Raw genomic sequence first — 11,387 nt, 5'->3', positions numbered from 1 at the left:
GAGACTTCAGCCAATCACAGGTCAGTCAGATAGTTGATTGTTGAGTCTAACTCCCAAAATGTCAGTATTTTACGACCTGTGAATGAGACTCAGCAATCAGCTATCTTTCTCCAGAATCACTTCCTGCACTGTCAAACACAGATTGGTTCTGTTTCCTTTTTTTCCTTTCTTCCTTTCCTTTCTGTTTCCTTTCTTCTTCTTTCGTTCTTATTCTTCCTCCTTCCCTGGTGCTACAGTGCATTACTGTGTGTTCTACCAACATGTCAGACTGTGTGAGTTTCACCTGTGGATGCTGGCTGAGCCTCTGCAAGTTGAGTGATATGTCATTGAGCAGGTAGTCCGAGTTCTCATTGATCAGCTCCTTCAGGGACGGGTAGCCACAGGCCTTACTGATGTCCCACATGGAGCCCAGCGCCGCCTGGCTGACCAGCAGCGTCTCCTCCCCGGCTTTCTCCAGCACGGGGTACAGTGATGTCATCAGCAAGGGACGAAAGTCACGCCCCAGGGCCTGAGCGAAGCAGGCGATGCCCTCCAGTTGGATACACAGCTGCCAGATGTTGCTGTTGAGCTGGTTGATGGTGGAGGTGGACGATGAGGTAGACGGGGAGCCAAATGAAGACGGAATCACTTGGAGGGAGTTTGTGTTCGTGCTGCTGACATCGCTGTTGGATATGGAGAGGAGTCTGGATGGACTGAGCAGCTACAGAGACAAAAACAAATGTGACAAGCATGCATGATACAGTTTGTCTTCTACAGTTTAATAATAGTTTACTACTAATAGTTTACTTGGATTTTTGGGGCCAAGGCTGATACTGATATTAGGGAGTGAAACAATTCTGATATTAATATATTATATTAATATATATTTTTATATAGAATATAAAATATATCCATAAGGATGAATTTGCAAATTTTGCAACTATCTCTCAAAAGTGTCTATCAAGCACTTGTGATAAAGATATGTAGTGGAGGCAGGATATTTTACTTTACTGTCCAAAATAATATCGGGGCGCTGAAATAATAAACTTTCACTGTTATTTTTAATAATTCTAAAAAACTCTGAATAAAAAACACAAACAGAGCAAAATGTATGTATCTATTTAACCTAAATTAGGAAAAAAAATCAAATACACCACAGAATACTGCATATAAAGCTAACAAATAAAAATAATCTGCATTATTATCTGTTTAAAAAGTTTTCTGACAACATATATTCTGATATTCTATAGACCAATACAGCTGTGATAGGCCAAAAAAGTGAAACAATCAAACAAAAATAGGCTAATTAGTCTTAAATAAATTAACTCATGTTTTTATTTAATTCCAGTGTCTTAGAAAAACTGGATTAATGAGGACATTTCTTTGAAAAGGACACATCAGATGTCTGTATCAACACAACATGATCACGTTCCAGCATCAAAATCAATACATCATAAAAATATTTTACAGCAACAGCTGTTCAAGGCTCAAACTCATGAAAGACTTTTTATTTGATTCTGCTGTCAACAGTGATTGTAGCTGACATCAACCATCAGTAACTGGCTGTTTGAGCGCGGAGTAAAGACAGTGGCTCTGCTAACTGTTCACATAAATTGATCAGTCACCACTGATGTAAGAATTTCCAGCTGACCACCTGGAGTTTCTACCATGTTCATAGTTATTCCATATTTCATTCACAAGTATTTTAACTTGATGGAGGACCCCACAGCAGCCTCTCCAGTGGTCAAACCTTCCCTGTGTATTCCTCTGCTTAGAGTTCTTTTCATTTGGTGGTGTTCCTCCATGGGAACACATTTTAGCTGACAAAGAGAAACTGCAAATTTATCTGCAAACTAACACAGTGCTGCCAGTGTTTTCAGGCCTCTAAGGCCCGCAAATATTTTCTCTGCCTTTCAGCTCAGCCTTGAAAGTTTAGAGTAGTTACTTGAAACCCTGCAGCAGTCTACCCCTCCACTCAGAGTGTTCAGGCATAAGAGCGCACAGTCATCAGTCCAAGGACAAACCGTGAGCAAAGTATGGACGTATTTCTCAGCACGGCCTGGAGTGCTTTGCTTGGAGCGAAGTGATCTGACCACGATCAATTTAAATGCAGACAGAGTTGTGCAATACAGTATGTGCTCAGCATCAGAGTCTAATATCGCACTTGATCAGAACATTTTCACAGAATATAAAATGTGAAATGTTGAGATTAAATTGCAAAGTATCACTTCATCATTTAGAACATCATTCCACAAAGAGTGAAACCATCTACTACATGTGTGAGTCTGCTGATCTGCCACTTTTAGTGATGATGATGCAATATTCATGGACCATAAAACAATCCTTACCAAATCTAATTTGAAATCATTCGAGGACAAGAAGGAATAGTTTGACATTGTTGCACTTCTTGTCTTTTTTGAAGACAGATGATAAGATTGATACCACTCTCTTGTCTGTACACTAAATAAAAAAGCTGGAGCCGGCAGGAAGTTAGCTTAGCTTAGCATAAAGCCAAGGGGAAATGGCCAGCCTGGCTCTGTCCAAAAGTGAAAATATCCACCCGGAGTGACTTTCTGAAATTTCTGGATTTGTTGTCATCGGGTTGCCAGGCAACTAGCGGAGAATCCAAGAAGTCGCAAGCACAGCCAAGAATTAATTAGAGCATGCAACTCCATGTAAGAACCACCACAACTTTTCACTTTTAAATTTTGATTTTTTGCATGGATTAAACAAAACAAATACAATGTGTTAATTAGTGAGCTTTAGAGGCACTGGTATGTGGCTTTTGGTACCTTTGGCCCAGCAGTTCCCCTTGCTTCTTGTCTATAGGCTAAGCTAACCTACACTATAAGAGAAAAAAAAAAGAAAATCTGAGGAAGAAAGCAACCAGCTGCAAAGCCTTTTTGAGTTTATTCAACTGAGGTCTAATGTGTTGTGTCAACTTAGGTCAAGAAATTTACTCTAACCTAACTGCTGTTAGGTTTGACAGACTATTGAGATCTACTCATGCATAAACTGGAAACTGTTGGATAGATGATAGTAATGTTAAGTTTGACAAACTTAAGACAGCACTTTGAGTGAACTTTTGTGCATGAGTAGATGTGAATGATGTCAATATTACTTTTCAGATCTACTCATGTACTTGCTTGAAGAAAACTGCTCATCCAACTCTCAGCAAGAAAGTGGACAAACATGGACAAAGCTGCAGGAATGAAACTGTTCCTCACCTGCTGGTCCTGTCGGTCTCTATCTGTCTCCTCACTGGCAGTAATCAAGTGCCAGTTCTTCAGACTGATGTACTCTTCCATGAGAGACACCACCGCCGCCTTGATATCTTCCTGGGTGGCAGAGTGGCCCTGAACTTGACCCTCCAAACCCTGAACCTCTGGGGCCACGGCTATGCCTGCTGCACCCCGGACGATCTCATTCAGTACCATGGCGGCCTGCTTTCTGTACGCTGAAGACTGCTGGTACAGATCCAGGAAGTGATCTGTCAGCAGGTAAATGTTGCCATAGTAACCTAAAGATAGAAAGAGAGAAAGTTACTTGTATTTTTGGGAGGAGAGCGGTCAAACAAAATGTCAGGTATAAAAATAAAGGAAGAAAGTAGGCCAGCTTTAATCCATGAGCATTATTATCAGCCTTAAAACAGAGTCCAACTTTACCTATAACTTCTTCATATTCCTTTTAAATAAATTTCACACAGATGTAAAGTACTGTTATGTACGTATAAGGATAAGAAATGTACTGTACATCGTTCTGATACAGCTCTGAAGTTCATTTTAAACAGCGCTCATACCGAGTGTTCGACAGATCTCCATGAGCACAGAGAAGATCTTTTCATCTGTGAAGTAGAGAAAATGTTTCCTCTGTATGTGAGCACTGTGGGACTCATGAGAGCCTGCGCTGGTCTCTATGGTAGCAGAGTAAGTCCTTTCTTCCACAATGCGGACATCCATCACATCCAGCTCCAGCACCTATAAAGGCACACAGAGGTGTTTGTAAAAATATGTGATTTAAGATGAACTGTAACTTCTCCAGACTATGGTTTAAGTTTGCTGTCATGGTAGAATAAAGATGAGACTAGCAAACAGGCAAAGACAACAAAGGCAACAATTTTACTCTGCTTGTCAGCCACTTAAAATGCTTTCATACTTCACATTGTAAAAAGCTTTATTCCATAATAATTCTCTAATTTGCTTACTAATGTTAAATGCAAACTGTTATTTTGTTTTATTTGGCCGCTTTTGGAGTTATTATACTAGTTAGTATACAACATAATATGTTTTGTGCGTGTAAAGTATTTTGGTGCAGGTTTAGTATGAAATTCTACATATTGACTTTATGCCATACATGTCATTTACAAAATACACAGATAGATACTAAACCAGCACAAATAAGAAATAAAGGCATTTAGTTCCACAGCTGTATACTGGCAGTAGTAGAAGTCAAATCTTTTTTTATATATTTTTTGAGCTTTTATTACTTTAATTGATAGGATAGACGAAGATATGACAGGAAATGGGGAGAGAGAGTCGGAGTATGACAAGCAGCAAAGGGCTGCAGGCGGGAGTCAAACCCACAGCCACTGCAGAGGACTCACAGCCTCCATACATGGGGCACACACTCTGAGCTCCCAACTGAGCTACCCAGACACCCGAATAAGTCAAATCTAAACACAAATTTGATGACAGAGAAATATGTGTGCGTGGTGTTACTGGTTGTACACAAGATCAGATTGCTTGCCATTTCCTCAGAGCCTAGCTCTGTGGAGAAATGATCAACAATCCTCTGGAAATGAGAGAGAAGAAAGACGCATGTCCACTGAGGAAAGCTATTGTGATTATGTGCACTGTGTAGTAATAAAAAAGTTTGAATAACTTCAACTGATTGCTTTGCACAAATAAGTACAGCAGGGGTTGACATTGTGGTGGAGGGGAGAGTAACTTTAGAACAGTGGGTCCCAAGCTGGGGTACAGCCTCTGCGGGGGGGAGGGGGGGTGGGGTACAGAGTGAAATAAAATTGAATGAAAATGATTGATTAATCATGCTGACCTTCATTTCACTAAAATTCAACTTGAATCCCATCAGTTGCTTCTCTAGTGATTGTTAATGATTGATAAAAATGTGAGATGATGGGGTGTGAACTTTTTTTTTTCCCAGCTTATGAACCACTACTTCAGAACAAAACATTAGGAGATAAGGAGAAAAAGAGTCAATTTGTTCATTAATTTAATCTATAATGGAGGCATCGCTTTCCTGCAAAAATTGTGCCTGGTGGCAGACAGATTTTTCATGATGAAAGGAAAGCTCATAGGGAACCAATCTGAACGCAGATGGTATTAAACAGTGCAATCAACATTTACTACATAATGATAAGTTCAAGAAGAAGTTGTCTATTTGCACTTTAAAGTTTTGTAGAGACATTAGAAATTAGTAGCTCAGTCTGGAAGGACTTGACTTGGGAGCTGAAGGGTCACTGGGTTAGGGGGTTAGGGGGTTAGGGTTAGGGTTAGACCAAAGTATGGAGCGTGAACTGGCGGCTGGAGAGGTGCCAGATCACCACCTGGGCGCTGCCGAGGTGCCCCTGAGCAAGGCACTGAACCCCCAACTGCTCGGGGCGCCTGACTATATGTATGTGTGCAGCCCCCTCGCTCTGACACCTCTCTCAAATGCATGTCTATAGGTCCTGTTTGTGCATGTGTGTGTATTTCGAGCCTGTGTATGAATGTATGAAATTACAACAGAGTGAAAAGAATGTAATTTCCCCTCAAGGATTAACAAAGTAGGCCACCTTCTCCAAACATTGAAGTGAGCTAGTGGTCTGGATTTTTTTTTTAATGTTTCAGTATTGCCATCACTTCTCAACTGCATACTGCTTTAATTTTTTTTTTCACATTTAGGCTTTTTATTTTTATTCACTCTGCCTTGAAATTGGTTAAATAAGCCACAAAATGAAATGAGACATTTCGACATGTAGTGGAAACACTGCCTTATTCTAGGATAATGGATAGAGCATTTCTGATAGAGGTCTCTATCAGAAGCTGTCAGTAAATATTTGTTTGTGACAAAACAATACCGTTCTCAGTGTGTGAATTTTTACAGTTTTACAGATAAACTTACAGATGAATTTTAAGATTTCAACTCAGATGTCTAGTAAAGGGGCAACCAACACACCTCATAAAAATATAAGCAAGTAGATATTTAACTTCCTTTTAATAACATATAAAAACTGACTTAATTTAATTAACAATAACCAAGAAGCCATTTGTTTGCCCTATAACATGCAGTATAATCTGATACATTGGCAGCTAAAATTACCTGCATCAAGGCTTTGGAAATCCTCTCGAGGTGTGCAGCAGAGTTCAACACCACAGAGACGAGTGGTCCCAGGACTTTAAGATAACCCAGAAACACGCTGAGGACAAACAGCTTCTTCTGGTCATCAGATGTCCTCATCAGTCTGGGCAGGGAGGTCGCCAAAGAGTGGAGATTCTCCGAGAGCACGTCAGTGAAGGTCTGAGCACTGCTGCACCTCTGATTCCTCTGTGATACGTCTCTGAGAGCGGCCTCACACCTACAGGAGAGGAGAGGGGTTTCATTAAACATCTGCTTATCAAACACTCTCTGCTTTAATCTTTTTCCAGTCAAATCTTACCTCTTTCTGACTCTGGGCTCTTCATCATTGATCGCTCCCACCAGTGCTTCCAGCAGCGGCCCCACACACTCTCCCAGTGACTGGCTGCACCCGGCCAGCAGGTGGTCACCCAGCTCCACCATCTCCAGTCTGACCCTCCAGTGCTGGTGAGCCGAGGTGCAGGAGATGATCTTCCTCAGGAGCACGCACAGTTTCCCCGCCGTGCTCTTCACCCAGTCTGGTGTCCGTCGGACCACCAGCTGTCCGATTTTGCCCAAGTCTGCTGAGGGAGCCGCCGAGGGCTCGCTGGCCTGAAGCTGGGAGTCCTCCATGACAAGCCCAACAGTCCTGGACCAAACCTGAATGGCAATAGGAGTGAAATCAGATGAATGGGTGGCATTTTATATGTGGTTAGTTTTGTTCATTTGTTATCACCTTATTTATCTTATATTATCCTACCATGCTAACAGTTTTGGTGGCAATGAAAATCAATTTACTCATCAGCATTCTCTGTGTATTTGGTTAAGCATAATGGGATTGTTCTGCATTTTCCTGCACCCTGGCTGTTACTTGATGCCACTGGACTTACAATTAATCTTTTTCATGGTCTAACTGATTAAAATTAGGCTAAACTTAACAAAGGAAATACACACAGGTTTAAATAAGCTGATACAAGGAGAATTTTAAATGTATGTAACATAAACACATGTAATCAGTATTAGTAACAATCTGCATTTCATTTTAAATGTTACATGTGTCAGTGTGGAAAAACCTCTGAGACACAATATAGACTATCAAGAGACACTTTTTTCATAGTTGTGTTATTATTTAACACTTATAGTGCAATGGCAGCATTTGCAGTCAGAGCCCCAGGGCTCTGATCTGCCCGAGAAAATCAGGTCAGGCTGAGCCAGTGATTTCCTTTAAATCTCTTCTTAAAACATACTTTTATTCCTGGTTTTACCTGATTTTTTAACTGTTTTTGGACTGTCTTTTATTTCTTAAAATGTTTTTCATTTTCCTATTCTTGACATGTACACTTTACTGTTTTTTTACACCAAATTGTTTTTAGCTGTTTTCTTTTAAAACCTGATGATTTTACGACTTGTTCTATAATTAAAGATTATTCCTACTACTTTGATCAACAGAGCATTAAACAACACAAACTTTCTTAATTGTTTGAGGCATTTATTACACTAAAACACCAAACATTCACATGTTATAGGCCATCAAATTGTGGATTTGCTGTTTTTCTCTCGTTTATCATTGTACATTAAATATTTCAGGGTTTTGGACTGTAAATTCAGACAAAAAGAGCAATTTGAAGATTTCACCTTGGATCCCTGCAACTTGCAGTGGGCATTTTTTTTTTTTTTTTACTATTTTCTGACATTTTATTGCCTAAAGCTTTAATCAATGAACGAGGCATTTTTGTTTAAAAACAACTTGAAGGGACAGTCAGATTATTTCAAGTGGGGTTGTATGAAGTACTTGTCCCTTGTCAGTATATTACCTACAGTAGATGGCAGTTGGTATTTGGGTTGTGCTGGTAGGTGATACCATCATCCATTGCGATTGTGGACAGTAATCAACTACTGAACCCTTTACCATTGTAACATTGTGATTTAAGAGCCTTCTGTATTTGAGGTGGCGGGAACACTCAAAGTTGCCATAGAGCTGTTGCCTAAGGTCCATTTATTTACATGTGGGAGACAAAATAAAAACAATCTGTTGCTGTTGTGCATTGTACTGTCTCCCCATTTCTTCTTTATTATTTTCTTTTAAAACACAGCTTAGTTATGGACATGTGGTGCAGAAACGAAGACCCCTTTAGACCTAGCAAGGCTAACATGATCCAGCAATATCATGTTCAGGATGCATCATCATGCCAGGATTTATTTCACAATAACGACCTGCTCACTGTACATTATCCCTTACATAATACACAGTATATATAGTGCAGCTCAACAGATCATAATACAATAAAATTCTAATCTATTACTTGCTAAAGCTCCAGACATTCAGTTGATCTAGCTAATCAAGTTTGTGGGTTTTCTGCATATCTCTTGTTAAAAAGGTGCAATTTGAAGATGTTATCTTGGTTCCCAGCAACTTGTATTTGACATTGTTCACTATTTTCTGACAATTTATGGCCTAAATTTTTAATCACTTCATAGACATGTTTGCCTTAAAATTGACCTTAACTAACACTCCATTATAAATCAAAATAGTTGCATATTAATTTTCTGATGTTCCACTAATTGTTGCATCTCTAAAAATAATCTTTAGTTGCAGCTTTCATCTTGTTTTCTTGTAAAATATCCATGTATACTTGAAAATACACAGAGTCTAGACTAAATATAGATTAAAAAGCTCAGAAACATTCTCAGTTACGTAATGAGCTCTGGTACCTTGATGGCTCTGACTGTGACTGTGTGGCCTTGTCTCAGATCTCCTGTGATGATCCTGGCTGTAGCCGTGGTGATCCCAGGTAGGAATGAAGCCATGGTGCTGCCTACAGCACATCTCTCCTCTGAGGACGGGCCTACATGGTCCTGCGTGCGGTCACACTGCAGAGTCAAAGTGTGGAGGCACTTCAGCGCTGCTGCCTGTATATCTCGAGATTTGGACTTCTCTCCTAAAGCCAGAAGCAGAGATATGGCAGCTCCCAGTCCAGGGAGCATGATGGGTTCATAGAGCTTGATGACTATATCACCATACGCAGCGTGAAGCAGCGCGTCCAGGCACCTCAACACAGCCGACTGCAGCTCCTCCGACGTATCCGCAGGTTTCCCAGGATCAGTTGGAGAGCACAGACAGAGGCAGAGCTCCGAGAGGAGGCCATGGAGGGTCTCCCAGCTCTGGACACAAGTGTTCTCCAGGATGTGGCTCATGGCCTCGGCCACAGCCTGCACCAGCTTCTCCTTCTTGGGCCCGGGGACTTTAAGGACAAAGCGAAGAGGGAAGAGGACATACTCTTGGAGCTGCTGCAATGTGGCATCGTTGACCTCTTTCAACTGGCCACTCAGTGTCTCCACGTTGGCCACAGTGGGCTCTTTGGTGAGCAGGACACAGGCCGGGCGCAGGTAGGCAAATGCTATCTTTGGATCACTGATCTGAGCCATGGTTGGAGGCATGACAGCAGGGGTCACTATGATGAGGGAAAGAGACATGGGAGATGTAAGAATAAGACAAAGGAAAATATAAGACATTATAAGTATGAGAGCTTAAGTAGAGCTAAAATAATAAATCTACAATAGTCACCTTCCATGTTGATCTAGAAGTTTTTGAGGTGATATTTAAAACCCTTCTCAGTTTATTGCAGCATGATGGGTGATTTTCTGAATCAAGCCTATTACAATTTTTTTGCACTCACACTGAAAATAGTTTTGGCTGGTAACCTGACTAGAAGGTAAACTAAAAACTTAATAGCATGTCAGTAACACTTTGCTGGTAGGGGTGTGCATAAGACATCATTATAATGTCATAACCATGTCATAACACCTGTCATGAACTTGTTTCTGAATATTTATGACTCTTGTTAAGTTGTTGAGTGTCCATCAGTCAGTTATATCAGTTGTAATGCAAAGTTGTCATTGTTTGAGATGTCTTTGTGGTTGATGTGGTTGGTTTTGTCACTGGCCATCATGAGACCATTTTAAGTGTGAACATTTTCCTTGACCTCAAGTAAAATGGTACATTTTGGACTTGTCATATAAATGTCATTAAAAGTTATAAGGCCAACCACTATCTGTCATAACAAAGTCATTTCAAACAATGTCAACTTGGCATTAAAAATGACATAATTGACCAAATAACACTTGATGACAACAGTCATAAACATTCATAAGGACTCATTGATGGCCATTACATAACATTACATGGTTATGACAGTGTAATTACAGTCTTATACACACCACTTCGAGATAAGAGTTACCATCTAATGGCAAATTTGACATACAGGCAAGTAGTCAAGAAAATAAACTTTATCATCTCTGGTTTCCACTGCCCTCTGTGGACATGCTACTGTCCTCTGATCATTACCTACTAATGGGGTCAAAATTGAATTGAACCATTTCTGCTGCCTCTTAAATGTTAGCAAACGTTGAAGGGGGCAGTCCTTGAAAATTCACTCCACATTATTGGTGGTGACGGTGGATGTGGTCAAGATGATGTTTTGCACTGCCTGAAACTCTGTCCTGACAGTCTGGATTTAGTTTGGCTGTACAAACCAGTATAACAATATTAGTCCAAACTGTTTAAGTTAAGAAACAGACCCATAACAACATTAAGTCCACACAGAAACAGCAAAACACCTACAGCATTGATGGAGTCTATAGTTACCTAACAGCATCCAGTGCGCTGCTACAGCTGCACTGCGGTACCTGCGTCAACGAACAGGAAACGTTAACTTACCTTCACATTAGTAGAATTAAATGGACCCGCTGAGCGGAGCCATAAACCCACAGAACAGGTTTTATTAGACACAGAAAACTTGTAACATCGACATCATGCTGTACTCTGGCTAACGGAAACGTCACCGTTCTGCGTCGACGGCGCACTTGTTTGACGCAGAGCAAAACTTCCGGGTTTGGCGATGTACCTTCAAAATAAAAGAGAGGGACCTGGCTGCAGACCTCCACAGCGAAAGATGTTTATTTTAGTTTTTTTCCTGTGTGAAGGCCGCATTCTGCATAATCACTATTTCATTCTTAAAACTGGCACATTAAAAAATAAGAACATGGATTAAAAACATATCGACAAACTTTAT

At 40.5% G+C, this 11,387-nt stretch overlaps 1 protein-coding gene across 1 annotated transcript in view; it reads right to left on the bottom strand.

The window, feature by feature from the left end:
• The window catches only part of tti1 (TELO2 interacting protein 1), a 32,701-nt gene extending 21,529 nt beyond the window's left edge, over positions 1-11,172 (bottom strand). Inside the window, exons 1-7 of the mRNA XM_084721748.1 lie at positions 11,033-11,172; positions 9,028-9,767; positions 6,638-6,975; positions 6,301-6,556; positions 3,779-3,956; positions 3,207-3,499; positions 284-700 (exon numbers count right to left, since the gene is read on the bottom strand). Coding sequence (XP_084577874.1) covers positions 284-700; positions 3,207-3,499; positions 3,779-3,956; positions 6,301-6,556; positions 6,638-6,975; positions 9,028-9,753 — 2,208 coding nt within the window. The 5' untranslated portion in view covers positions 9,754-9,767; positions 11,033-11,172. The remainder of the gene's footprint in view (positions 1-283; positions 701-3,206; positions 3,500-3,778; positions 3,957-6,300; positions 6,557-6,637; positions 6,976-9,027; positions 9,768-11,032) is intronic.
• Between the last annotated feature and the right edge of the window lie 215 nt (positions 11,173-11,387).

The sequence above is a fragment of the Lutjanus erythropterus genome, chromosome 6 (genome assembly GCF_056507025.1).
Source record: "Lutjanus erythropterus isolate fLutEry1 chromosome 6, fLutEry1.hap2, whole genome shotgun sequence".
In the NCBI taxonomy this organism is placed as follows: domain Eukaryota; kingdom Metazoa; phylum Chordata; class Actinopteri; order Lutjaniformes; family Lutjanidae; genus Lutjanus; species Lutjanus erythropterus.
The sequence above is the reverse complement of the archived record's forward strand: the minus strand, read 5'-3'. Positions and strand labels throughout refer to the sequence as shown.